The sequence below is a fragment of the Diprion similis genome, chromosome 4 (genome assembly GCF_021155765.1).
Source record: "Diprion similis isolate iyDipSimi1 chromosome 4, iyDipSimi1.1, whole genome shotgun sequence".
NCBI classification, from domain to species: domain Eukaryota; kingdom Metazoa; phylum Arthropoda; class Insecta; order Hymenoptera; family Diprionidae; genus Diprion; species Diprion similis.
In genome coordinates, this window is record NC_060108.1 from 19631143 (window position 1) to 19658601 (window position 27459).

A 27459-nucleotide genomic window follows, 5' to 3' on the forward strand; every position below is an offset into this window, starting at 1 on the left:
ATACGTTGGAGTTTACTACTCCAAGAATATACATTTGAAATTAAACACTGTACAGGCGAAGACAATCTAGTAGCTGATTTTTTTAGTAGAAATATAGATGGTAAACAAGCTGAACCTGAAACCAATAGAATACTAATTGCAAATTTGAATGAAATTTTGATCAATAGAATAGATGTCCGATTAGAAGTTATAAAGTCAAAAGCAATAGAAATTGATGTATCTTTACTTAGAGAACTGAAAAATATAAAACATTTGCAAATAGATGACCCACAGTTGAATAAAATTATAGTATCGTGTAAATCTGAATTAGCAAATCATAATGTATCGTATAAACTCAAAAATGACATTTTATTTTATAAATCACCCCATGGTAAATATTGGTGTTTAGTTATTCCAGATTGTTTGGTAAGATTATTGGTCAAGTCTGTTCATGAAAAAATAGGTCATATGGGAGTATATAAAACATTTCAATACATTAGTACATATTATTATTGGCGTAAAATGAAAGATCATATCAAAAAATACGTGCAGTCTTGTGATTTGTGTCAGCGAGTTAAAGTTTTATCATATAGTATGCAAGGTGAATTTATGAGAGTGCTTGCTGAGAAGCCGAACGAACTGTTGACGGTTGATTTTTATGGTCCATTGCCAAGATCTATAGGTGGGGTACAATATCTTCTAGTCGCGATAGACGCTTTTTCTAAATACTGTCAAATATATACTTTAAAAAGAGCAACTACCATATCTGCGCTAAATAGGTTAATTAATGATTATTTTGTGAACGTTGGGAAACCAAAAAGAATATTATCTGACAATGGCACACAATTTACGGCCGACAAATGGAAAGTAGAATTGGAAAAATTAAATGTTAAGGTTTGTTACTCTTCTATACGTCATCCTCAGTCTAACCCAACTGAGAGAGTTATGCGAGAGATTGGAAGATTATTTCGTACGCTTTGTTCTGATAAACATACAAAATGGGCCAAGAGTGTAAAAGAAATTGAAAATTTTTTAAATTTAACTACCCACCATAGCACAGGATATGTACCTTATGAATTGCATTTTGGAGAACAAGTATATAGTAAAGTTAGACAAATAATTAAATTTCCAGAAATGATCGAAGAAAAACACGAAATAAAGATTTTTTTAGCAAATGAAAATCTCAAAAAAAACTTTGAACAAAGAAAACGCCAACAAAAATCAAAATCATCTATAATCTTAAATGTAGGCGATAAAGTATTATTACATGTGCTATACCCATCATCAGCTCTAAATAAAACTACGCATAAATTTTTTCATCTGTATAAAGGACCTTACAATATTATAGAAAAAATAAACGACAATGCTTATAAATTAGCTGATATAAATGACAACTCCATGGTAATAGGAATATATAATCGAATGAGTCTGCGTAGATACTACCAATCGACTTGACTAAAAAAAAAAAAAAAAAAAAAAAAAAAAATGTATAGATAGATATTTGACTTCGCTAATCCCTTATTGAGAAGTTCTATACTGTTCAATGCTAAAAGAATTTGTAAATATTGTAAATAGAATAGCGTAAAATATGATGTATGAGATTTTCATAATTTTTATCCAGACAAGGTAAACTTATGCCATATGACGATGCAAACATGTTCATAATGATAAATAGGTTATACGTAGTATGTGACGCAGTGTTAATCAAGAAAACCGTCGAGGAAGACATTGTAATTTAGGATTAAAATTGAATTTGAGCTCGACGAAAATTTTGAAAGACCTAAAAAATTGGTTGCATTATACAGCAAGTTTAATCGATTTACTTTATTACTAAAAATGGGAAAATGTAAATAGAAACTAATATAATATTTATATGTATTAATTTTAAAATTTAGTATGTAGATATGTAGAATTTTGATGAAATTAATTGCATAGCAACCTGGTCATCAAAATTGGCGGGGGAATGTAAGAACCTGTATGTATATACACATATGTAGCGCTATTTTGAGGTGTATATGTGCGGCACTGGCGAGGCGTTGGGTTCGTGCTATCGGACAGTCGGTCCGCAAACGTCACAGAAATAAGATATTATATGTAGGCTTGGCCAAGCAAATTCCTTTACTTTATCTTCTGTTGTGATTTTAATAATTATTTATATTGTTTATTTTTTTCGACGACCCTGTGGGGATATATATATATATATATATTTTAATAAAGGATCAAGGACCGACTAAAAGACGATCGCCAAACGATAACGCACAAATCCAATCAAAAAAAGATAAGTGATCGCCTAAAAGGGATTTTTATTCAGCATTTTATCGTTCTTTTTAATTATTTATTATTAATTTTGTGTTGCTATCTTTTTATTTATATTTATTTACATTTTTATTTATACTTCTTTATATTTTTATTTATATTTATTTATACTTTTATTTATATTTATTTGTATTTTTATTTATACATACATTCATTTCTTTTTATATGTTTATTTTATTTCATTATTAATTTGACAGTATATTTTATAATTTTAATCTTACACTTCAATTTATTAAATTCGTTACAATTTGTTTTACAGCCACTATTTCCAAGAATCGAGAAAGCAACGGGTCTCGACACTTGACCCGGAGAATTCTGTATTTGAGCGTATCCACGCCATTTGAAATATCCGTAGTATTATGTGAAAAAAAAATACAATTTCAAGGATTTCGAAATTTTTTCAAAAATGGCCGAGTTCGAGCTATGTAAAGTTTTGTATATCACTGTTGCACTGCTATGTTTGAAAATTCATATCTCCGAAAGTATACATCGGAGCGGACTGATCCTGCAATCGTTCTGTTCGTAAAAGAATGCGCTTCGATAAAAAAAAAATTTATTTGGGAAAAAAAAAATTCTTTCAATATTTTTTTACCGTTTCTTTTTTTGATTTCGCTGCCATTTCCGCGGGACTAACAACAATTCATGGAGATAATTTTTTTCGGATACCTGTATCCTTCCTCTTTAATCCTAAAAAAAAAATCGATGGAGAAGTTACCAGGGCCGGAGAAAAAAAATGAAACGTCTCGTCGCGCGTCACCGCGCGCGCCGATCCACGTCAGCGCTACTCCCGCGAACTCGGTGTGTTGCGTATATTATAGGAGATTTTGAAAATAGCAACGAATGACGGAGTTTTCCAAATAACGTACATCACCACGCCATCGTCGATACCTGTTGGATTCATCGAAATAACCTGGTTGGGTATCTCATCTTCTAGAACATCTGCGATCAAGGCAAATGTAATCAAAGATAAGTTTCTCCAATACGTCGTTCAACCGCATCTTTCTTCTGGTCAAATTTCATTGAATCTAACTAACAGCTTCTCAAGCAGCAAGATTATGTTTCGTCAAAGTGTATTGTAATTTTGTAATTGAATGTATGAATGTATGGATGAATGTGTGTATTATTTGTTAAATTTATTACCAATAGAAGGGCCAATTGTGGACCCAAAAACGAGCATCACATGTGTGATAGATTGTAGCAACATATATGAATAATCGTTCCTGTGCTTACTTTCGTTGCTAAACATACCAGCAATAATCTATCACGTTCCAATAAATTCAGTAGCTTGGAACCATTAATGTATTACGTATATTTCTTCATTTATTTAAGCATATAAACCTTTTCTCCGTTATTTAAAATAAAATGAATTTATCAACAAATAATTAATAAAAAAAGTTACTAATTTCACAGATAAGCTGAACGAAGTGATACAAGCACAAAATACGAATGAACACAGACAAGAGAACGTCACAGGTAAGTATAAATATGGTTGGTTGATGACATTGTTTCTAATTGCTTCATAAATGTTTTTATTATGCTTTTACACAATCTATTACGAATAGTTACATTCAAATACCCAACACTCTAAAACTTAATACATTCTAGTCGATCTCCTTGGCCTCCCTAACTTCCTCGGTTTCTGTCTTGATCGGCGAAACTTCGCTGAACTCGTCCACCTGGGAAACCTAGGTGGCGTTACCTCCGACAAGCCCCTAGTTTCAACATGATGATCCAAAACAAAAGCTGCCCTTAGCTTTTCCCGAGGCACCAACCTCGCCTTTGACTGGTACTCCGAGAACCTCGAGTTCACCTGTTAATTTGCCACCACCCCCGACTTCGGATGCTGCTTTGCCGCCCGCTGGGGATCTGATTACTCTTTCAATTATGCTCGTGGCTCCGATTCCTTCTCCGACACGCCCCTGGCCGCCAGATTCTCCTCCTATACCCCGGTAGATGTGAATTCCCTGGACTCCACGTCTTCCTCGGTCACCAGGATCACCTAAGGATTCCAAATTTGTGATATTTGCCTGCTACTAATGGCAAGCAAATTTGGATGTCGAACACTTTCATCAATTTACTAGGCAGGACGATTTTACTTTTCAGATTGAAGACCCGTGATCGTTTCGGTAAGTATAAATGTGAGAATATTCGATTGGATATCTCCAATGATTCGAAATGGTATAGAAAACTTGACGATAAAAGTTCAGTCGCTAAGAAGTAGAGACACTGAAAATCATTTTTAGCGGATAACTTGCTGATCAAAAGAGAGGGTGTTCGATTATTAGGCTTCAAGGAACATTTGGGTATTATGTTCTTCGATTCGTGATCATTTTTTTTATAGATTCTTCGGACAAAATACGTGACACACGTTACACGTACGACATACTGAGGCACGTGAAACGCGTGAAGTTGATCGAAAATTACGAATAGTTCGGCAACAATCTTCTCGACCATTCGCAATAAGTGAAATCAATAAGTTATTCCGGTTGATGTTCGATTTGTAAGGGATGAGAGTCTTAGTTAAAAATGATTATTTAAGCCCAATTGGAGTTAGGCTTACCTGGAGCTGCAGCGATAACCGCAAAAAACGCGAATAACGCAGCCACTCCGTACTGTATACGCATTTTGTCGAACTGTGCTCATTTTCTATGCGTTTGCGGTTTATATGGTAACTATTCTTCCCCTAAATTTCTTCGGACCAGAATTTCGATAACACAGAGTTACGTATATAATATTTTAATTAACAACCGAGAAGCGGGTTTTTCTCATTGATAAGACACTTTATTTGCTTACTGTCTGTGCAGTTACGGTGTATACATTCGATAACACAGAATTACGTGTAATATTTTAATCGACGATTGAGAAGCGGGTTTTTTCTCTAAATGATGAGATACTTTATTTATCGTACCGTTCAAGTTATCATTACGCTTATATTTTTACCCAGCCACTATTTCCAAGAATCGAAAGCGCAACGGGTCTCGACACTTGAACCGGAGATTTTTGTATTTATGAGTTGACAGTGCGACGCGTGTGATGGGCAACGGAAATTTTTGTTCCTGGAACGAAAATTCGTACAAAAATTCCAGGGTATCTAATATTTTGAATAATTTCCATCCAGTTTTATCATTCACGTTCCAAAGTCTCTACAGTTTTCGGACTCTTCTTAGAGGTTTCCCGGGGTTACACTAGCCGATAAAGAGCCGCGGCGAAGTAAAATTTAAGGATACATATGTGAAAAATCATTGATTCCTTCTGACATTCTTGGACGTTTTTTTGTATCTAGATCATTCTAATATATACGTATGTGCGTATTTAACAATTCCGGAAAATTGTCTGTATTGACGTATTAAATGTATTGACATTTGCAATCTTTTATTTTTGCTCAATTCTAATTCAGAGTTCCAGTTCAGAGTCCTTAGGTAGGGGAGGGTGGGGCACGACGGCCCCCCTAAGCCGGTTATTACTTTTTGTGACTGTTGACTATGGAATTAATTTATTTTTGTTCTACTTTGAACAAATTCACCGAAATTTTACCAAAACTCCTCCTCTAAAAATTGGTGAAAAACAAAATTTTTGATAGCAATTTTTTTTCAAGGGCCCATTTTCTCCAGGATTCGGTAAATTGGCCCGAAATAGCCTAAGTGGATAAATATTCTGAATTTACAACAATGAAAAAAAAATACACCAAGTTTTTTGACCTAATTTTTTTGGGTCGTTCATTATGCCCCAGATATCTTACGTTGGCCTACAAATAAGTAAATACATCAAATTTACGATGATGTGGCAGAGAACAAAAAAAAGCCGTAACGCCCCCCTCCCCCCCCCCCCCCCCCTATATATACATTTATATTGTATCCATAAGCGGCGAAACCCGTGAAATAGTTGTCATTGGGAGAAGCGAGTGAGACGCCGAAGCATGAAGATACAACTGTGATGTTCACAGGAGTCGCTATTATTTCCTTCGATCATATCATCAATTATAAATATAGAAATGGGTCTCTTGTTTGATTCGTAAATTATAACCAGTGTCACGTATAAATTCTGTCTTTGTCACCAAAGTGTCGTCACGAAGATTAAACCAGGAATTATTTGAATTCCACAACCTTTGCTACAGGTATTTGCAATCGACCGGTTGCTTCGACTCTCTGAAAATTTTCTCGAGCACTCCCACGAAACTGTCAGCAAATATTTTGCATCTTCTCATAGTTCTCTACGTAACAGTTGTTTTCGCGAGACAAAAACTTCTTAGAAACTATTAATATACAAATTCGCAAGTTTTTATATCATATTTTATTACGAAAACTTTACATGTTGACACATGTCACTGGATTCGCCACCACTTCGTGCAATATTGTACACCTCACAAGACTGCGCACGATACAGAGAATACGGCCGTGGGTGCCTTCCCCTGCCTCGACGAATAGAAGCCTCAATCAACGACACGACAAACTTCGAAGAAAAAAGCGGGTGATAATCAATAAAAATGCCTCTTTCTTTCTCTTTGGTTTGACGAACAGTAACGAACAAGTCCTCGCATATTCATATCTGTAATTCAGCTGTAAATTTATGTTAATTTTATGTTGGTATATCGACGGGTTGTGCATTGATCGATTAATGCTTTATATAAAGGTAACAAATTTCTTTCCATTATCGATAATTTCCGACACTTCGGTCACCCCTCCTTTTATTTTTCCTGTTTAACACTTATATCAGATACGTATTTAACATCATTAGTTTTAAATAAAACAAAATCTTACACTATATTGCGGCCCTAAGCAGAATTTGGCGGGGGATCAAGTAAGGAACGGAGTTTTTGAGGGATAGTTGTACATTTGAACAATAAAAAAAGGAATAGTTATGCGTTCGAACGTATGGTTTCATTAAAATATTTTTATTTCAGACCGTTAATAACACAACAAATAGAGGAAAAGAAGAAGATTTGAAGATTATCAATTATGAAATCTGTATCTATAGTTACCATATATCATGAGCTTTACAAGCACGACTGTATACTTAATTGTCTTAATATTCACTAGACATCATGTATTCCAAATGGGTGTATTTCCCCCTTGGTTATACCACTCTAGCCCTGTTGAAGCCTCCAAATCCTCCTTGTTGACCACCCTGGCCTCCCAATCCTCCTGGATGACCACCCTGGCCTCCAAATCCTCCTTGTTGACCACCCTGGCCTCCCAATCCTCCTGGATGACCACCCTGGCCTCCAAATCCTCCTTGTTGACCACCCTGGCCTCCCAATCCTCCTGGATGACCACCCTGGCCTCCAAATCCTCCTTGTTGACCACCCTGGCCTCCCAATCCTCCTGGATGACCACCCTGGCCTCCAAATCCTCCTTGTTGACCACCCTGGCCTCCAAATCCTCCTTGTTGACCACCCTGGCCTCCAAATCCTCCTTGAGGACCGCCCTGCTGGCCTCCAAATCCTCCTTGGCCAACACCAAGGCCTAGAGATCGTCCTCGGCGACCTTGGTGGTGTTCTAATCTTGGTGGAAGTTGACCCGAGCCTCCAGCTCCCCTGTGGCCACCACCACGACCTGTAATATTAATAAGTGCAGACATGATTTATAGTTCCAATGGATGTGGTCAACGTTGCCATAGAAGTGTTGAAACATGCCGACAGCATAAATGACAGAATTTCTCATGATGAAATTGATTGCACCTTCTCTCATTTTGTAGAGCAAGAAAATACAGTCAAACTGAATTGATCTGAATAACCTATGAGCCGAAATTTTTTCCTGAAATGCATGTACTGACATTATATCTATATAGCTATGCCAGCTCGTAATCATGACTACCAATAGCAGGAGAATCCGCATTTGGACCACTTTTGTCCGTCGACTACTTGTCACTATTGCCTGTGCCATTCGTTAAGAAAAACTGATCACGCCTTAAATCTTGTTCATCATTTTCGACGGACGAAATTGCTAACTATGTGACTCTTATATAGAGGGTTAAATTTACAGCAGACACGGAGAACATCAAGATTTATTGTTGGAAGTTGATTCTGAGTTGAAGACTTCGAATGATTCGGTAGCAATCTTCTCAAATATTCACAATGGGTTAAATTAGTAACTTATTGCGATTAAAACCAGATTTAAGAGGTTTGAAAGTATCAGTTGAGAATGTTTTGGATTTAAGCTTACCTTGAGCTGCGGCACTAACCGCCAAAAACGCGAATAACGCAGCCACTCTGTATTGTGTACGCATTTTGTCGAACTGTGATTATTATCTGTGGGGCTGCGGTTTATATAGTAATTATTCGTCCTCTAAATTTCGCCGAATCAGAACTTCGATAACACAGAGTTACGTATAATATTTTAATCGTCAATTAAGAAGGGAGTTTATTTGTTGATAAGATACTTCAATTACCATAACATCCAAGTTTTCGACTACGGTGGCTTGTGTTACAGCTAATATTTTTAATAATCGCAAGAGCAACGTGTTTCGACACTTGACCCCGTGAACCTTGTATTTTTGAGCTGATAGTACAAATACATCAAATACGGTTTCAATAGATCATATTAAATATATCATAATTATAGTGAACCCTTTGGTATGTAAAAGTTGACCATAAGAATGTGAAGAATGTGTTTCTGTCTTAAAAAAGTGAAAGAAAAAGAGAAAGAAAAGATAACAGTCATTCGAAGTTGTGGAATGACTTGATTCAATGATCGGGAGAAATTGAAGTTTGTCCTCCCAACTATTTAATTTGTCATCTGGTGCATGAAGTTAAAAATTGCTACCCTCTATTATTTTCACAGTCAGATCGCTAATTAGGCTATAATCATAGTCGTATTTGCTCACCTCATAGAGCTAGACTAACTGGAAGAACAATATCGACTACTAATTTAAAACTTCGGGCCACAAATAATAAATCAACCAGAATATGACCTGTTATTTTTCAAACTCTGCGATTTGATGCTCGTCGCTCCGATGTAAATAATTTCAATGGCTGTTTGAGCCGTCATCTTTACATGTATTTAACGCAACAGCTTAAACTACTGTGATTTTGCACTGAATTCTCTACACGATTAAAAAGTTCTAATTTTCAGACCTTCCCCAAGTTTCATAAGGAATTTCAGAGTACAATTCAGGCTTCTTTACCGGATTTTAGAAAAAAAGTTCGATAAAAAAACCTCTTATGGCGGCATTAGAATTTCTCATAAAACAATAAAAATGGTTTCATTTCATTAATAGAAAAGACCTCAACTGACAGCTGCATAATGAATTCAATGACCATTTTTTAATAATAGCAATCTTGTGTTGTAATCAGAATCGTCACTACGAAAATATTTCACTCCGTTGCTCAATGACCTCGTCGCGTTGGGCGTTCTGCGTTGAATCGAAATATAAGTTGTCTATCTCTTAACGCCGTAAGCGTGATTACATTTTAGTTATGACTTGCTGATAATTTCACCCGTTCTCTGTGTTTATAAAAATTATGGTTAGTCGAATTTCTTGAATTATTCCCTGGTCAACGTTTTCCTCCTGTTACTTATATGTCAAATTCTACAAAATTGGGGATTTGAAAGAAGGGTCTCTAGAATCTTCCGAATCATTCTAAAAAGTTTCAATTAGCAGATTGCAATAACGATTGTCGCATTTCCAATTAATCATAAATGAATTACAGTAAGTACAGACCACAGGCTACCTCATAATGTTTTCATTAGTTCAATTTACGTTGTCCCCGCGTTTTGCTGACTATATCAGACCGCGACCCGGGGTCATTCCGCCATTAATTGGTCTTCAGATACCCAAGGGACAAAGTCGTTGTGGTTCCCAGCTATTCTCTGAATTCGCAAAACGAAGTTTTATTGGCAACCGACGAACGTCACGCATTCGTAACTCCGTCGCAAGTTAATAGCTGCAATATATGTAGGAATACACACCGAAAGTAGCATTATGTTAGAAATATCGGTTGTGAGGAAAACGCAAAAGCAGCCGGGGGGGGGGGGGGGGAGGGTCCACACAGAGCCGTCATCCATTAATCGTCATCATATGTGCTTACTCAAAGTATATTTCGCGAAACCTAAACAGGGATCTTCAAAGCAAATGTTCCTGGAAATGTTACGCATGTATGAGTCTTACACTGTTCAAAATTTTTTCATCCATGCCTGTGTGTAACATGTCAAGAAGGGAGGGAATTTCGTTGATGGATAATGCTCGAACCAGGTCACTCTTCGTCGCCAGAATTTACCTGCTCCAAATTCCGAAACCAACAGCAACGAAGAAATTGTCGCTGAGCTGCACCTTGAACCGGACTTTGTTTTTTGACAGCAATCTTAATGGAGAGATTTAGATAAAAAGTAAACTAATTGCGCATTCTAATGCGATAGTAATATTATCTCACTATTCTCGTGTTTTTCCCTTGTAATGCAATAACATCGCGCACCTCAACTCGCATGGCAAACTTGAAATACGAATTACCGAAATAACGTATGATTTTTAACGAAAAGTCTGTCGCATCGTCATTTTAAACAACGGCTGAAGTTCATACTCTGTGCCCCCCCCCTCCCCCCCCCCCTCTCTCGAGCTCTCTCTCTCTCTCTCTGCCGGATTACTTTTCTTCCTGTACTCGTTGCAATCGCGAGAATACGTGCTTTGCTTCCGTAATTGTGATTGCGATCATTATTTTTTATCACTTACGATCAGCTCACTCTACGGCTACTCGTCCTCCACTTTAGTTTAAGTCTGGTGTTCCGTAGTACGGTATTGGCATATCCAAGACAAGCTGCTTCGATATTTGTTTAGCAAATTTCTACGAAAAGAGAAGATTGTTTGGCCGAATTTTTTTCCTTCCTCTGTCTTATTTATATCTTCCGGTATGAAATATATATACCGGTCTTCTTACAGCCACTGAAATTTCTTCATTTTTTTCATGAATTCTTATCTCATTTCGTTATTTCACATCGCGTGAATCCTAGATGCATGACTGTTTCTTTTATACAACCCTGTAGTTAATGTAGTGGCATTTTTGCTACGAAAAGTGAAATTCGCTTGAATGATACTTGCCAAACTATAGCTACAATCCCGCCTGTATTACCAAATTCGCACAAAAATCCAAGCAGCATTACTCTATTGATGAATTCCCGTACCATTGCAGGTAAACGATAATCAATTAACATTCGTCAAATATCGTCACCTTGTTTTCATTGAAAGAGTGAAATGAATAACACATTGCTTCATCGCGTGTACACTGTAGTTACTCGCGAGTTATTTCCTCTAACTAGTTACGCATATCGAGACAATCAATTTTCACTCATTAAACAACATAATTGGAAAATCATATCAAACACCTTTCGCTTTTAGGAAGTTTTTGTAAACTGTTGGTTTTCATCAAAGGATATGCACGGTCATTCAACTTCCAACGCAGACGACATGTCGTCCGACGTGTTTGATTTGTGACGTCCAGCGAACCTAATATTGTCATTGAAAATCTATTTCAATGCTAAATCCCTGCGAAAAGTTGTCCAAGCTCGAACGTGAATAAGTACAAGTATGAACTTGATGTTTTAACCGCGACATCCATTTTCGGGGCGACACTTTCGGTCGGCCAAGTTGCTCAAGCGTAGACGGAGCTTCACTGTGACTTGGAAGTAAATGGCAATATGTATTCGCTCCAATGCATCCATAACCGGCGAGCCAAACTGAGCCTCACCATAAGCCGTTCGGCTGGAAATTAAAACGGATTGTGTGTGTGTGTGTGTGTGTGTGTGTGTCGCTGTTATGTGCATGTTTTGTAATGAAGTAATTAGAAACCTCTTTTTTTACACACTAATACACAAAGGTGTGTGCTATTCGCTGTGTTCAATACTCAGCGTACAACTTAATCGATAAGCTTAGCATAAAATATAATAGATAACGTGTGTTTAATGATTTTAAAACGCTGGTTTGAATATTTATGATCGTCATCTTCGCGACAGACGTCAGCTAGAGTTTTCGCGTACAAACATCAAGATCCATAAAAATCATAAAATTAGTCAACTGCAATACCCAGAGTGGAAAATTCACTTCGAACTTGTGGCATTTGTGAGTCAAAAAAGAAAAAACTCAACCTCACAGAGCTTATCGTCGATTGATTGCAAGCTGCGTGGAATTTCTTCACTCGCAAGACAGCTTCGGCCTGCAAACTTACAAGACGCCGCTACCGAAGGGTCAGACTTATTTGAATCTGATATACTTATTGCTTTCTCATCTAATCCGACGACAATGTACACGCTTATCGAGTATCGTTCGATTCTTCAATGATTCTTTTGAATTTTCAATTTACTCGTTCTACATTTTCGTATAAAAGAAGCAGAAGAAAAGCGAATACTTGTTACTTACTTAAACTTTACAGGTGAAATATTCATCTGCGGTTAGTGAACTGTAAAATTAGCTCAAAGGAAAGGGAAACTAAGTAGGTTTGGAATTTCGGGAATGAAAGAAAATCAACTATTTGACATTAAGAAAAAACCAACTAATGTGTGGATCAATTACATAATCATCGACCTTTGAACGCCTAGTGTCTGTTACAATTGTTTCGCCACGCACTTCTCATTAAGCATATTGAACTTCTCACGTCTGCAGTGACACCTACGCACTTACTGCTAATCGTAAGTTAGACCGTGCTTGTACCTCAGTAACAGTCGGGAAGCGAAGTCAAGTGGATCTCCGCTCTCCCTTAGACACCATAACTCTAATTAGCACAAGTGAGCCGCGACAGTTCGTCGTCGTGGAAAATACTTCCATGGTTTACGGTATTCGTGTAATAGAGCCATTCGTTTTACGCATCGCGAATGATCAATGAAGAACCATAAGCAGCAGGACTCGGGAACGCGTGTGCTCGCAGTTTTGCTATAACGAGAGAAATTTCTTTCTAAGGCATAACGAAATTGATGTGAAAAAATTACCCAGCTACGTAGGTATATAGCAGGCGACCCTGAGGTTTTATTACACCAGGGAATCCCATCCTTTTTTATACCATTTGGAACTTGTAAACTCAGTTCGTTAAATACAGTTATATTTTACACGCCGCGATTCGAATGTTAAGGCTAGATCGGACCAGAAATAGATCGTGGATTATAAAATAATCCGTTCTTTGTTCGAAGAAATTTCTTGGTTTCTTTTTGCCCTGAATTTTGCCATGTGATGTTTATCTAGTTTAATAATTTATTTTCAAGTGATTCTCAAGGTCGATTTCGCAAGCTTAAACAAACTGTAACAATGAAACTTCTCTTATTCAACACTCGATTATTTCGGATAATTTTTATTTGTTTTTCTTTTTCCTTCATTTCTCCTCACTTCTCATATCTCCGTTCGTAATGCGTTCGTAATGAAACACCACAGCAGCTTGTATTGATCTTTCGTCATTTCAAGTTGAAACTCATCTTCAGACGTGACATTTAGAAAAAATATTTATTTCAATTTCCATCACGAAATGTATTCGCGAACAAGCATTTTATTCTCCGTGGTTGGCTAACACAATATGCTATTCGCTAATTTTACGATTTTCTGATATTTTCAAAAAGCAACATCGTTAAACCTTATGTAAACGCTGTCATGAAAAAACTGATAGAAATGCAAAATAAATAGATATTGCATCTAACTCTGACTAGCATTAGATATCATCTGTATGGACGACGTAAACAAACTGTTCTTATAATGGGTCGAACATGCTGAATCACGTATGCGATTCTATTGAGAAAAGTAATGCGATTCGTTAAAAAATTGGCCCTACTGAGAAAAATGACATTCGTTTAAAACTACCAAGAAATACCTAATGCAAAACGTTTGTTGGGTCAAATCCTTGATACTCCATGTGGCGTGTCAAAAATCAACGTGAGAATGAAATCAGAGTTACATTGCATCTTCGAACATTTCGCCTGAAAATCCTGTCGGTTTTAAATCTTGATATCTTGATATTTTGAATGTCATTTTTAGGGAATAGAAAGTCTGAAGATTAGAAAGGAATTATTCGAACTGACCAACAGTGAATCAGCAAGACGGATTTATCCTGTAGACTTGTGCATAATGACACCTATTATTATGCTTTTAAAATTCTTCCACATATGAATGACATTTTCTTAACCGCGCGATAATGTATTCAAATTGTGAGTTCCAGAAATATATGTATAGCTGCCACGTGTTGATAAAATTGTTATTTGCTGCAACGCTTCGGTTGGACTGAAGCCAACTATTTCTAGATAATTACGATTTCCTTCCCGTGCTTTAGGTGTTGTTAGTTTCACGTTTAGAACGGCAAGTGTAGGTAGGCACATGTATTCTTTCCTACGAATACATTAATAACCCATTCGCTAAAAACGGTTTTGGTTTCTAAACTATCCGAATAATGTATCGACGAGAATTTATCATATTCGCACCGAATTTTTAATGAGATTTTGCACAGTGGAAGTTTGGGTGTGTCCTCTTACAATTCCCGAGGCCGGCCTCGGCTCGATGTACTTAGTTCTTCAAACAATATCATTCCAACTTTTCTTTTGGATCAATTCACATTACTTATGAACATTGCCTGATGCAAGTTCACAACGTTGCAGCAGTTCTTAAGAAAAATAAATGATTATTGCACCACTGGAGTATCAGAGTAATTGGGTTTCATTCGAATCACATTTTCATCACTACTGGAGAAGCTTGTAATTATATTTAAGTGCTGGATATAAGCCGTGCTCACGTCAGTTGTAGATCACTGGAGCATTCAGTGTCTAAATAATACTGACTTATTCATTATTGAAAGAAATACTGGACATAAGTTTTAGGCATTTATAACAAACTTTTTACGGGCTTCGTCTTGTCTCGTTGGTCATGCGCTATTCCCCGGTAGCAGTGAATACCACTTTCGAATGGTTCGAAACTGAGATCGAGCTCGTCACTCAACTTCGGAATTCCATCATACCAGTCTTCAGCTGGGAGTCCAACCGTTACGTTACCGGTTAATGTTCAAGTGACGATACAATTGCGTACGAAGCTTACAATTAAATCGCTTCAAACGCCGTCAAAAACCTGGTTAAGTCGAAAGCTGGCTCGTCTGGGTAAGGAGAAATTATATTGCTCTTGCTGCATTCCGAACTTCGGCTATTCTGAAAAACTTCACCGTTATTTCGGTCTATTTCTATCGAACTCTTTTCACAGAGCTCCTCACTACAGGCACCGTCTTAATAGTAGTACCTAATATTCTAATTTGGTGTATTCCTATGAAACCCTGCATTACCAATCTAACGCGTGTCGAACCTCAGAGTTAGGATGATTCGAAATGCGTCGTTCATAAATTTTCAAGCATCTTTCTAATGCTACTTTCATCTGAAATTTAACATTGATTGAGGTAATTTACTTAGCCCGTTTACGAAATGGCTTCACCGAGCAATGCGTACATGTGCGTATACTAGAAGCTTCCTCGAAAATCATTCAAAATCGTCCCACCGTTCATACGTATTTACTTCTCACTGTTAGTCTTCTCATCAGAGAGGTCGATACAGCCTCAGTTGGTAATTGACTTACCTTGCCCGAGGATTAACATGCGCGCGTCTATGAATTTGAAAAAAAAATTATTTACGTATTCCTCCTATGGATCACTGTGACACGTGTGTACAAAGAGTTACGTAAGCAGTAGAATCATAGTGAGCTAGTTTACGCCACTTGTGGTGATGACACACAATAAATTCGAGAGGAGAATTGAATTAAAAAAGGCTGTAATTGCCATTTTTTAATTAAACCTCCTCCTCTTAAACTCGTTTGAGATTATTCGAGATGTCTCTTAGGCGTCTCCGTAAAATTTTGAATGAAATTTTCCTCGTGTTTCAGCGTCTCACCTCCGTAACAAAGCTTGTGTGAAGGACAGAAAACGATATGAAAAGAAATTGCCACAAGTTTTGCATTATCTGAAGTATTATTTGCAACGTTGATGGATTATGGCACGAGTCAAACCGGAAGCAGGAACCAAGGTTTTTAAGCTGGCTCGTTATGGAGAAAATACAATTCCCGATCATATAATTACAGATTCTACAACGATAAATAGATCTTCTGTGCAACATGGACATCGATCCTGAGTATGTTGACAGTGATATTTGCATAAAGTATACAGATACCGAACGTTGAAGAATTATACAAACAAAACCTCTCCACTACGGAAGAACCATAAAAATTCATATCAATCGAACAGCGACCATCAAGGTAAATGATCGGCGGTCGAGTGTTTTTTGCGGTGGTTTACACGATGGCTTTTGTGTCGTGGAGAGCCGGAGTCATCGGATTCAGGGAGTCTTGTCCACCAAACGCCATTGGCAATTTGTCCGGACGGAAGTCAGTGTCTTTGGGGCTGGTGAAACAGTCGGACGACATCTTTTTATCGAACACAACGGGTACCAAGGATGAAAAAACGGTTGGATGTCTGTGTGACTTTAAAACGTGTTTGAAACTTTGTTGTCCGCTGGAGAAGGCATGGTATGAACGAAGCTGTGTGGAGGATGACACTGTTCACATTTTCCCTGGAATAAAAACTCTCATAGACGATGGGAACAAGAACCTGACCCTGCAGGACTTGCACATCGTCACCGATTATCCTTGCGCTTTTGGCTGGGCGAAGCTGGATGTCCTGGAAAATTTCTACGCCTTACCGAACGGGTCAATTTATACGCCAGATTTTTACGGAAGTAAATCCCACGGATTTGATAATTACTGCCTCTTTCGGAACCCAAATTCTTCCGCATATTTGGCGGTGGTATGTTACCCTAAAGCCAGCATGCATTACTGGGACATGTTTTCTTGGACAATTCAGTTTATCATAATTTTGGCAGTATTAGTTTGCTACACCATAGTACCTGACCTGAGAACTTTTCATGGAATGATAGTTCGCTCCTATATTGCCGCCTATGTAGGACTCTACCTCGGTGCCTTGGGAATAATCGTTACAAGTGGGTTGAGAAACTATGTTCACCTGAATAGCCTCAGTGGTAAAATAATTTTTATCGCATCTTATATTATTAACGCTTCTGAGTGTCAATTTTGAAATGTTCATCACGACTTAGAATGCAAAACGCGATATTTGTATATACATATATATGTACATGTGTGTATGTGTGTGTGTGATTTGCAATCTAGACTCCTTGGCGATCTTCATAAACATGGCTTGCAAGTATTCGTGAATTCACGCACTGCTATATCAGAATTATCATGAGATGATAATTTTCATTTTGTTCTATGCAAACACGAGCCTAGTGAGTTACATTGGAATATATTTTACTCGAAAAAAGCATGAGTATTTCCATCTTAAATTACGATCTCTTAGTTGAAAGATGGTCCTCCAATGTTTGTAAAGTCTGATCAATCAGCAGGTGGTAAAATCGGCAGAGCTTTATTGTTAAATAAATATAATTTCTGTTTCAGAAATTGTTGTACAATATTGTGAGATCGCTAGCGTCCTTTGGCTGAACGTGATGAGCGTCAATATTTGGAGAACGTTTCGGTAAGTAAACGGTGGATGTTTGAGGAGTCTTTCATTGTTATGGTTTAACAAACCATTTTCATTTCTCGACCGGTGCAATATTCGCAAGTAATAAGCGCATTTCAAAAGTATTATTTTGTTGCAGAAGCGTGAAGTCTGCCGATTTCAATATAGATCAACGTAACCAGAAAAAATACATCATTTTCATGATTTATGCTTGGGGAACACCGGCTGTTATTGTTTTAAGTTCCTTAGCTGTAATGCACTACGTCCCGTACTTCCGCAATGAAATATTTGGCAAGTATGAATGGTGATCGACCAAATGTCTATAAAATTTTAATAACTTCAAATTTATCACGCGCCTTTCTAATTCATTTTCTCGACTCACAGGCCTGACTCTTACCTGGTGGACCAGCTTGACATTCAGCAGCGTCGTTTATATATGCAACATGTTTTTGTACATCGTCACTGTGATTACGATAAAGCGGCAAAAGAAGGACACAGCGCTACTGACCATCGATGTGAATAAACATCAGGAAACCACTAACCAATGGTATGTTGTAAAATTGAAATTTATTTCACATAAGTTTGAAAATGTCATCGATTCTTTTCATGAAATCGATTGTTTACGAGAAAAATAAATTACCAGTTTGGCGAAAAAAAATCAGATTTGATTGTTTCCTTTCAGGTGTAGAACGTACGTGAAACTGTTGACAATAATGACAGGTCATATGGGAGGCTTCACAGTGGTCTGGGCCGCTTTTATAATTTGGCCGACACCGGCATTGATTCACTCTTTTGCCACATTAGGAACGGTGCAAAGCGTGTTCATATTCACGCTCTTCCTTTGGCAGGACAATATCAAACGCGCGATTTTAAAACAGCTATGTATAAGGGTGCAGCGATTTCGAAACTTTTTTTTCCAAAGTAAACCAAGACTTACGACTGATTGTGAGAGTTGAACAATATCAACTACGATAGCTTTAAATGCCGATTAAATTTGCAGTAATTAACATAACTGCGGTGCTGAGTCAAATTCACTGTCGTCGATGTCATTTTATAGTACTCGGTGGTGCAGAGGTTTTGGTGCGACAAGGATACGACTCTTGTGTTATAATTTCAACGATAAACCAGGTTCACATTTTACTATTACGCGAAATGTGACCTCTAGTGGAAAAAATGTGCTTGATAAAAATAAATCGTAAATGCAACCAACAACTTATCATTAAGATGATTTGGTTGAAAAGCAGTGTTATTTTTTTTTCAAACAATAAATGTCTGCTTATAAACACACTAAAGGATTAAATATATTCACGATAACATTATATATTGTTGTGAATGTGTGACGTAACTCGTAACAGATTTGCATAATCACATGTTAAGCATTGAGCTATAAGTGCGTTGTATTACGCGTTGTCAATTCCTCCGAAATGTCCTTGCGTCAGCTTTGAATGTGATTATATTTAATATGATAAGTATGAAAATCATTTCAAAATTTACTCAGCTTGTGTGGTATATCTACTCTATTCATCAGTATTCCCACTCAGATTAACTGAACGGTTCATTAGTATGTAGGAAAGTAAACAATGATATGTATACGTTAAAACTAGTCACATGGATTGTTCGAAAGCTCGATTAAAAAAAGAAAAACCGCAGTCTGGTAGAGCCTCAGTAATTTCGCTGCGATTTATCGTCGGCATTTTTCATTTTCTTATCAATTAGTTAATTTCTTCGATGTTCGATGAACACCCAATCATTTGGTTGTTTTCTTATTTTTTCTGTGATTATATTCGGGGCTCTAGACTATTTTCTACTACTCTTCCACCACAATTAGTCTGATGTGAAGAGCAGAAATTATCGAGAATTGACTGTATATTGAAATTGTATTTATGATGATGTTTTTTATTTAATATCCAAAACTATGAAGTGCGGTGCAAACTACGAAATTCTTTGAACATTATAAATCACTATTCGCAATGTCTTACAATAAATCGGAATTTCTACATTCATCATTACAGCTGTACATGTATGGAAGATACGTTTCTTAACTTCCGAAATCACGTTTTTGCCACATCATAACTGCCTGTTTATGAATTACATACGCATACGTATAGTTTCGCATACATTCCTGAGACGTAGCGTAGGTGTATGGGAATGGCATAATGTTTCTAAACTGTTTTAAGGTGAAAAGAAATGCATCTAGTCTCATTCAATTTTTGTATCATTTCTCTAGTGCTCTCAGATAAATTTTCACTTAGAGTCGATTGTGTCAGGAAATTGATGTAAAAAAAAAGCACTCATATGCTCCAAGATACCAACGCATATTAACTATCAAGCGCCATCCTACGGTAGAAATTAAAACTATTTCGAGGCATTCAGTTTCGACAATATAGTCAACTATCTATCTAGCCATCTATCCATCTATCTATCACGTGATATTAGTTGCATCGAACGCCGCCAGGTCAATGAGAGCAGACGCTTTCTTGAGTTTGTTTTCTGAAGCATAACCTAAAATCGTCGACCGCACTTAGTTCGCCGAAATGCAATGTTTTGCGCTGAAAACTTGCCGCATTACGGCAAGCTCGTTGAGTGGGGCTGCAAGAATAGTTAAGCCAGGATCTACGTCTTTGAGATGCTTGAGCAGTGATAAACCCCCGACAGAAACGCCCGTGTCAGAGGCGACGGATTCAGACGGCGAGAAACCGAAACTTAGTGGATTTGCTCACGCTTTCGAAAAGTACACAGCGCCAGAGCCCGAGGTTGTCGCTACTCCAAAATCGTTCGCTACTTTGCTCCGTCACTCGAAATTGATCGATGTAAGACTGCTTTGACAATGCGCCGTATTCCTAACCTCAATCTGAACTCGTGCTCCTTTTCGCTTATCTAAATTAACTTGTCGATATTTTCTTGCAGCTTGGTGATCCGCAGGGAAAAATAGTATGTGGTACAGTATTTCATATCGTCAAAGACGATCTGTACATTGACTTTGGATGGAAATTTCACTGCGTATGTCCAAGGCCCTCGAGATACGGAGAGTAAGTGCTTAGCCCGTTCCAATATTCATTTATGAATTGAATTAGAAATTTCTTCTGCTCCTAATTATCTGGACAATTGACTTGAACTATCTGAGCTTGCAATATCTTCAATAATTCAGAACTTTCGATGCCTAATTCAATATTAAAAGAAAAAAAGCACAATGTTTTACTTTACGTACCAAATACTGAAATTTGATCTGTTCGAGTTCAGATCTCAAATAGCTCCTAGTTACACAAAATGCTAACCCAATAGTATTTGGAACCAATTAACATGAAATATTCTTTCCGGAAATAAACTTCCTGCTCACTTTATTGCAGAATATTTCTGAAACAGATATTTTACGCTATTTCTAGACCATCCTAAGGCAAACTCAGAAGATTTTGAAAATAGTTACGCACATTCTGAGACAACGTGGTAATTTAGAATCAATATCCTTGAGTTGCATAAAAAAGTATCAGTTAAGTAACTGAATAATTTGTAAGACAAATATCATCAGGAATAGCAAAATCTAAATTTACTTGTGTACATCAAACTGCCTACAGGTATCGTGATGCCTGTTATTTTGTTTCAGCAAGTATGTCGAAGGATCAAGTGTACTGGTGAGAATAAACGACCTTGAATTATCGACTCGGTTTTTAGGCGCAACTAAGGATCTCACAATTTTGGAAGCAGACTGTACACTTCTGGGTACACAATCGTACTCTAGAGAACGGCCATCTGAAAGTAGAAACGCAAATCAAGCGCCAGCTTAGTTTTAGTACAGTTTTTGAAAAAATCAAGTATTTCTTATCCTTGGAAAATTAAATGAAATAACACTGGATCATCTCTGTAGATTTCAATGAATGATTATTACCTCTGTAAATGCTCGTCACTACTGTTAGAGGAAGAAAAGTTCGAAAGTTTTATATTAGATTTCGCATAAAATGATCAATGAATTCAGTTTCAATTGTTGAGAACAAAATCAATTCACGCAAATGCAATGAGTCTCTATTATTCTGCGACTAACATAAAGAAGCAGGCAAGTGTTTCTCATATAAATGATCACGACATTTATAGAAAACTGTTGTGAATTGATTGGAGCTGGAGTTGAAAAGAAATTGTGTCATCTAGTTACAGTTGATTTAATAAAGAATGTACATAGTTGAAACTAACTTGAAGTTCATGTTTCACTTTCCAAAAGTTAGTAGAACGGTTCATTTCACTACAAAACAGTGACAACTGGTATTCATGTTTCTTGGTCATTTCTATTCAAATTATACATCAAAGAATAAACTTAGTCGAATCCTGGATTAATGGGGGGATTTTTTCATCTTCAATTTTCAGCTATACATTTTATGTAATCCTTTAGTCCTTATTTCCATTATTACTTTTCTTCAAATAATAATAATAATAATTACAGATTTCAGTTGATGTGAAGAGTGAAAATATGTTTGAAAAGAGAAAACCAGCTAGTCGAAATTATTTCAAGCTGCTTTTCATCTCGATTGTAACAGGAATTTTATTGTTATAAATTATTGCTACATATGTGGTACAGCTGTTTCAATATTCATTCTCTACATCATTGAGTGTGCACATTAGCAGCTTTCGATTAATCAGGAATAGCTTCAAGTCCCTGTAACAAAAATTTCAAGACTTACTGGCGTTCACAATCCCATATTCCAAATGATTAGCAGAAAGGAGAACAAATTGTGGGAAAATTGGGTAAAGTTATATTTAATGATATGATTTATGATTGATGATTAATGATATAAATAAATAAATTCATCAACTTACAGGTGCTTCGTAGGGCCGATTATTCGTCAGGCGGGCGTCCCTCATGTATAAGTGGCGGTCCCATCTATAGCGCAATTCTCTCTTATGTGGCTGTAATCACAAATACGAGTGAATCAAAAACTAATTCACAGTGTAAAAATCCAACCTAGCAAAGTAAACCAAATCCATCTTTTCTGCAGTCGCTGAAAGTGAAATTAACTTTTTTTCTCCGTCAACAACAGTTTGCATTCAATTAATGAGGTACAACAAGACCATCGACTTGATCGAGTAATTTTCTTCTCAAAATTAAAACACTGTCCTTTAATTCTCTCGTATCTCAAAGGTATGGTATCGAATCTTTCAACTTGTGACAGTGAAATGGGGACTGATACATCAAGGTTATGTAAAGCAAAACTGTGTCTTACGTTTCCGAGAACGGCTTTGTTCGAGTAGTACATTGCGTATCCAGGAATCGCCATGGCAATGGTCATGATGGCATATGATGGTAAAATTTCATACCACATTTTATTTTCTACTTATTCGGATGATTTCGGAAGAAAAATTAATCCGTAATAAAGTCTTTTCAGTGCGGAGATAACCGTCGCTGGCGACCTCTAACAACCATTTACATAGTTATGCAATCAGCTGATTTCAAGCCGTCTTTTCATCGAGCTCCGATTTAGTCGCCGCTGATGCTCACCGTTTCCATGTAACTGGTTTTGTTTCTATTCCTCTGTCGCAAATACTGTTTAATTGATTTGAGTGTTTTTGATATTGAAAAAAACGGAACAGTAAGAATTATGGCTTTCCTCGTATTAATATATTTATAGAACAGTTATTACGATTATCGAATATAAAATAAACAGCGCGTTTTTGATTGAAAGTTTACCGAAGGTCTTCAACACCGAAGAACTGAGACTTGGAAAATTTAGCCCCATAAAGATCGGCAACCACGGAAAATTTTAATTATATCTAAAATTATGTATAACGGTACGGTGAAAAAACGTTGCAACAGAAAATTCAACACTTTAGATTCGGGTAGACGCAACAAGATTAAAGACTCGTATTTCCGCCATTTTTTTCTCGTTGATAGAAATACTGTTAAACAAAAAAAGTTAACAAAAGAGTTTACTGCATGAAGCTATAGATGGTTCTTGAAATCTTAATTCATTGTCTTCTTCACTTTATGCGAGTGAGATTGATTGTAAGATAAATTCTATATATATATATGTATCAAGTAATATATTCATCTGAGTATGCAGTTCAAAGCACATATATCACCTGCCTAAGTGCAATCGTAGCTGTTTTAAGACTTCCAAGAATACAGTCGTTTCTTGAGTGCTGACCGGTTGCTATAAGCTTGCAATTTCTCTTCTACAACAGCTCGCCATTATCGTACTCGCCATTTTACGTATACGGGAACTTATATTCGTCTATATATAAACTTTGAATAATCTTGCACCTTCCACTCGCTCCACTTTGTCGGAACTAATTGATGAAACCACGCCTAAATAATTCCTCACGTATAGCGTCCAGCTGCTCTAAACTTCATTCCATGACCCTCTGATCATCCTTGGCTGCATAAATCTTGATTCTTTGTGGTCTGTGTTGATGCATTCTGTCGAACATGTTGTTGATCATAAAGATCTTTTATCGTCATAAGCGTTTTCATGCTAAATTACGGGGGTCGATGGAAAAGGGTAGTGAGTCAAGGTTTTATATGATCCTGAAAGAAACGGATGAGGCCAACAAAATCTGACTCATACGATTTGTGCAAATATCCAATGTTTTATAAGGAAAATAAATCAAGTTTTGGCTGATATCTTCAATGATGTCGAATAAGGAATAAGGAATTATCGAATAAGCAACCAAGAGAAGCATTATACAGCAGAAGATTCGTTGAACTTCGCCTTGGCGAAAGTTACTCTCATTTCTGGAAAATGTCGTTGAAAATTTACAGATAATTTCCGTGGAGAACGAGTTTTGTAGAAATGTAAGATTCGTGACTTAACATCTGTAAAAAGCAGTCCAACCCAACTGCCGTTGAAGGGTATCAACCAATGTTACACGCTACTATACCGTATATGTATAGTTGATTCCCTGACGAAACTGGAGGCTCGCAAAGGGGAAATCTACTGCCGACGAGAGGAGCCAGGCAGCCGTCCGTATCGACTTCCCACAAACTCGAGACTTCGGATACACGTACAAAATATCAGTGACTAACTAACCCGCATAAAAAATGGCCTTGCGCCTACTCTGTGCTCTATATGTAGTATCAACTTTCAACTCTGGAGCATTCAACCGCTGACATAGCTTCCTCTACGATCAAACCGTGACGAAATAGTTCACTGAACAAGCTTCATGCCACATATTATGATTGTGAATTTGAAACTAGGTGGAAATTCGTACTCTATACTATTTTCGAACGGCTGGTGTAAATAAATCATGTATTGTTAACTTTGTCAAATGCAATTATATTCACCAGCTTTCGAGAATCTGAATTGAATTTGTAAGCTTAAATACGACTAGCAATTCTTTTAGTCAGAAATAGGGCTTTCAAAGATTCGAGGTATACTGTATAACTTAAGCACGAAGCAACCATTGTCGCATCAGAATTTATTGTTTGGTGCATCGTTGCAACATTCGAGAATTTTAGCCTTGAACGTCTCTCACCTTGAATGTTTATTACCTGAGAGGAAAAACAAATTTGTAGTCCGTTGAAGTGATTTTTAATGTGTGCATGGTGAGTTCCTGACCATCGTTAATCAAAATTATTTCATCTGCTGTTTCAACTTGCATACGTATTAAATTTCTCGGAATATTCACGCAACGCATATTGTCCAGTTTCCAGGCACTTTGCAGCTACACGGAAAAAAATTATTTGCTGGACCAGTAAAATTTACTTTCTACTACTAATTTTTACTCCAATAGCAAAAATTTTCCAAGCCCAGCCAAGCGTGGGCTTTCGATTGCAGCAGACCCTTCAATCAAACTTGCAAAATTCCAACTATGACAACAAATCTTTCCACTGTTCCCACATTATCACAAAAATTTTCGAGTCCAGTACATTATTGGTTTTTCCATGTAGTTATCAGATGCACCTGCCGTAGCCTGCATCGTGAAGTACTTGCGACAAATTCCGCAATGACAGACCTACTGGATTGATAATAAATACAAAGGAATATATTTCGTTGCAGCTCAGTAGAGTGTATTCAGTATAACAAACTCTGATACAGCCACTCGTATTATAAAAAAAACCTTAATTACCGTTTACCACAAGTCATGGTTATCATTCGCCTATAAATATGTCATAATAAAATATCCAAGAAAATATTACGATGTATGAATGTACTAATACGCAGCTGTAGAACGTAGAAGTTATATATCACATATACTTTCAAAATCAGTATTGAAATTTCGTGGAAACACGTTAATAACACAATTATGTCTGAATTAGGTATAAACCAGCAGTAGGCTGTTAATTTTAAATTGAACGGATGAAAAATCAAGACTTTGAATTGAAATGAATCGTCGACATATCGATTTATCGAATACGGTTATTCCAAATATTTTTGTGGTCACAATCAAGTTTTTTCATTCTGTAATAGGTAGATATTCCTCACCCAGGTATGATATAATATAGGTATACTCAACTTTCCCGAGCAATTTACCAATCACATGTTGGTTCAAGGTATGCCATGTTGCATACATGCGTATCGTAATCGCATCACTACAAACTATATATCGTGATTAGTGTGGACTCCTGCAGACCTCCTGCACGCAACTACGCAACTCGATATACCTGTAATTACGCTAACGAGCTGCACCGAGGTACAATAAACAGAAAGTACATAGTAAACGTAGAAGTCAACGTATAAGAATTCACGCACCCCCGTCATTCTCAATTACAACGAATGCCGAGAGAAATGCGAATAATGGTATGAATCGAGCCCTTATTCACATTTTCGGTGAAATTTTATTTTTACAACGATCGCAAAATCTGGGGAAGGCAAAGTTTAAATAACGTTATGTACTTCTTCTTCAATCTTAGCTTCGTAAATTTTGATTCTCATTATTCCGAGGTTGATACAATCGTACGAGTCTCACCAGGTGTATAGTTTGATTTGCAGAACTGCGCCCGTTTAAAAAATCGGTTAGTGGTTGTAAATTAAAAAAATCTTACATCAAAATTATTCCTGTTTACTGCTAAAATGTTACATTTACAAACAAACTTCCATAATTATCATCAAGAAATGTGGCCTCTACGTTTTTCCCGTGCGGTATTGATTTTGAATCTCGCAATTCACGTGAAGGCGCGCCTTATTAAGATATAGTATAAAAACCTAACACGCGTGATAAGAAGTCGTTTCAGTTCGAGATACGAGAAAAAAAATATGTCGACATTAAAATTAAGTTGGGAATAATTTGCGGTTATAAAAAATTCTGACATCTAAATTTGTAACGAAAGTAAAGTGAGAAAAAAATATACGCGAATTAAGTGACACGCCTACATTATACCTATAATGTATATTCGTGTGAGCTTACTGCCCTCCTCTTTTTTCTTCACATTTTATCTTGCTTATATGTTCTTAACGGGAAAACACGGAAGCCTGTGTGCAATGACTTCGAGCTTATCTCGTCCCTCCATTATGTGTGCCAACATACTCGGAGCGTTCGCTTGTACAACAGTGAATTCTACAAAAAATGACTGTCAATCGACGTATTTGTGACTGGCAGGTGTTAGCAAACAGTCAATACAGCTTGATGTATATGTAGAACATGTTTAGCTACGTCTAACAACTTTACTCAAATGACACATGTGCTCTGCACCAACGGTCAAGACCACTTCCAATGGGGTGCTACAAGGTCGTAAGGACTTCCGGTACCGAACCAGAGCATGCCGTCATGTACATCATTTTATA

The 27459-nt window shown here is 37.0% G+C and overlaps 4 protein-coding genes and 1 long non-coding RNA gene across 7 annotated transcripts in view; 3 read left to right on the forward strand and 2 right to left on the reverse strand.

Annotated features, from left to right (window-relative positions):
• Positions 1–8574, reverse strand: LOC124406012 (glycine-rich protein 5-like). 3 transcript variants are annotated; one of them, XM_046881313.1, is made up of 3 exons: positions 8453–8556; positions 7358–7753; positions 1–68 (listed from the first exon to the last, which is right to left on the reverse strand). In XM_046881313.1, coding segments are annotated over exons 1-3 (450 nt in total). In that variant the 5' UTR covers positions 8454–8556; the 3' UTR covers positions 1–15. The 3 variants fall into 3 exon arrangements, with proteins under 3 accessions (XP_046737269.1, XP_046737267.1, XP_046737270.1); XM_046881311.1 differs by having other exon boundaries at positions 7358–7717; positions 8448–8535; XM_046881314.1 differs by having other exon boundaries at positions 52–68; positions 7358–7717; positions 8453–8574.
• Positions 7623–27459, forward strand: part of LOC124406017 — a 20530-nt gene continuing 693 nt past the window's right edge. The window contains exons 1-2 of the long non-coding RNA XR_006929147.1: positions 7623–7766; positions 14236–14245. This is a non-coding gene — a long non-coding RNA (uncharacterized LOC124406017). The remainder of the gene's footprint in view (positions 7767–14235; positions 14246–27459) is intronic.
• LOC124406006 (probable G-protein coupled receptor Mth-like 6) lies at positions 16116–18745 on the forward strand. The gene is made up of 5 exons (XM_046881305.1): positions 16116–17258; positions 17692–17770; positions 17895–18046; positions 18140–18302; positions 18438–18745. Exons 1-5 carry the CDS (start codon positions 16484–16486, stop codon positions 18709–18711), a joined length of 1443 nt encoding a protein of 480 aa, XP_046737261.1. The 5' UTR covers positions 16116–16483; the 3' UTR covers positions 18712–18745.
• LOC124406011 (28S ribosomal protein S28, mitochondrial) lies at positions 20090–21936 on the forward strand. Its single transcript, XM_046881310.1, has 3 exons — positions 20090–20565; positions 20663–20784; positions 21357–21936. Exons 1-3 carry the CDS (start codon positions 20290–20292, stop codon positions 21535–21537), a joined length of 579 nt encoding a protein of 192 aa, XP_046737266.1. The 5' UTR covers positions 20090–20289; the 3' UTR covers positions 21538–21936.
• On the reverse strand, positions 22268–23167 carry LOC124406016. The gene is made up of 3 exons (XM_046881318.1): positions 22963–23167; positions 22559–22648; positions 22268–22397 (listed from the first exon to the last, which is right to left on the reverse strand). Exons 1-3 carry the CDS (start codon positions 23059–23061, stop codon positions 22374–22376), a joined length of 213 nt encoding a protein of 70 aa, XP_046737274.1. The 5' UTR covers positions 23062–23167; the 3' UTR covers positions 22268–22373.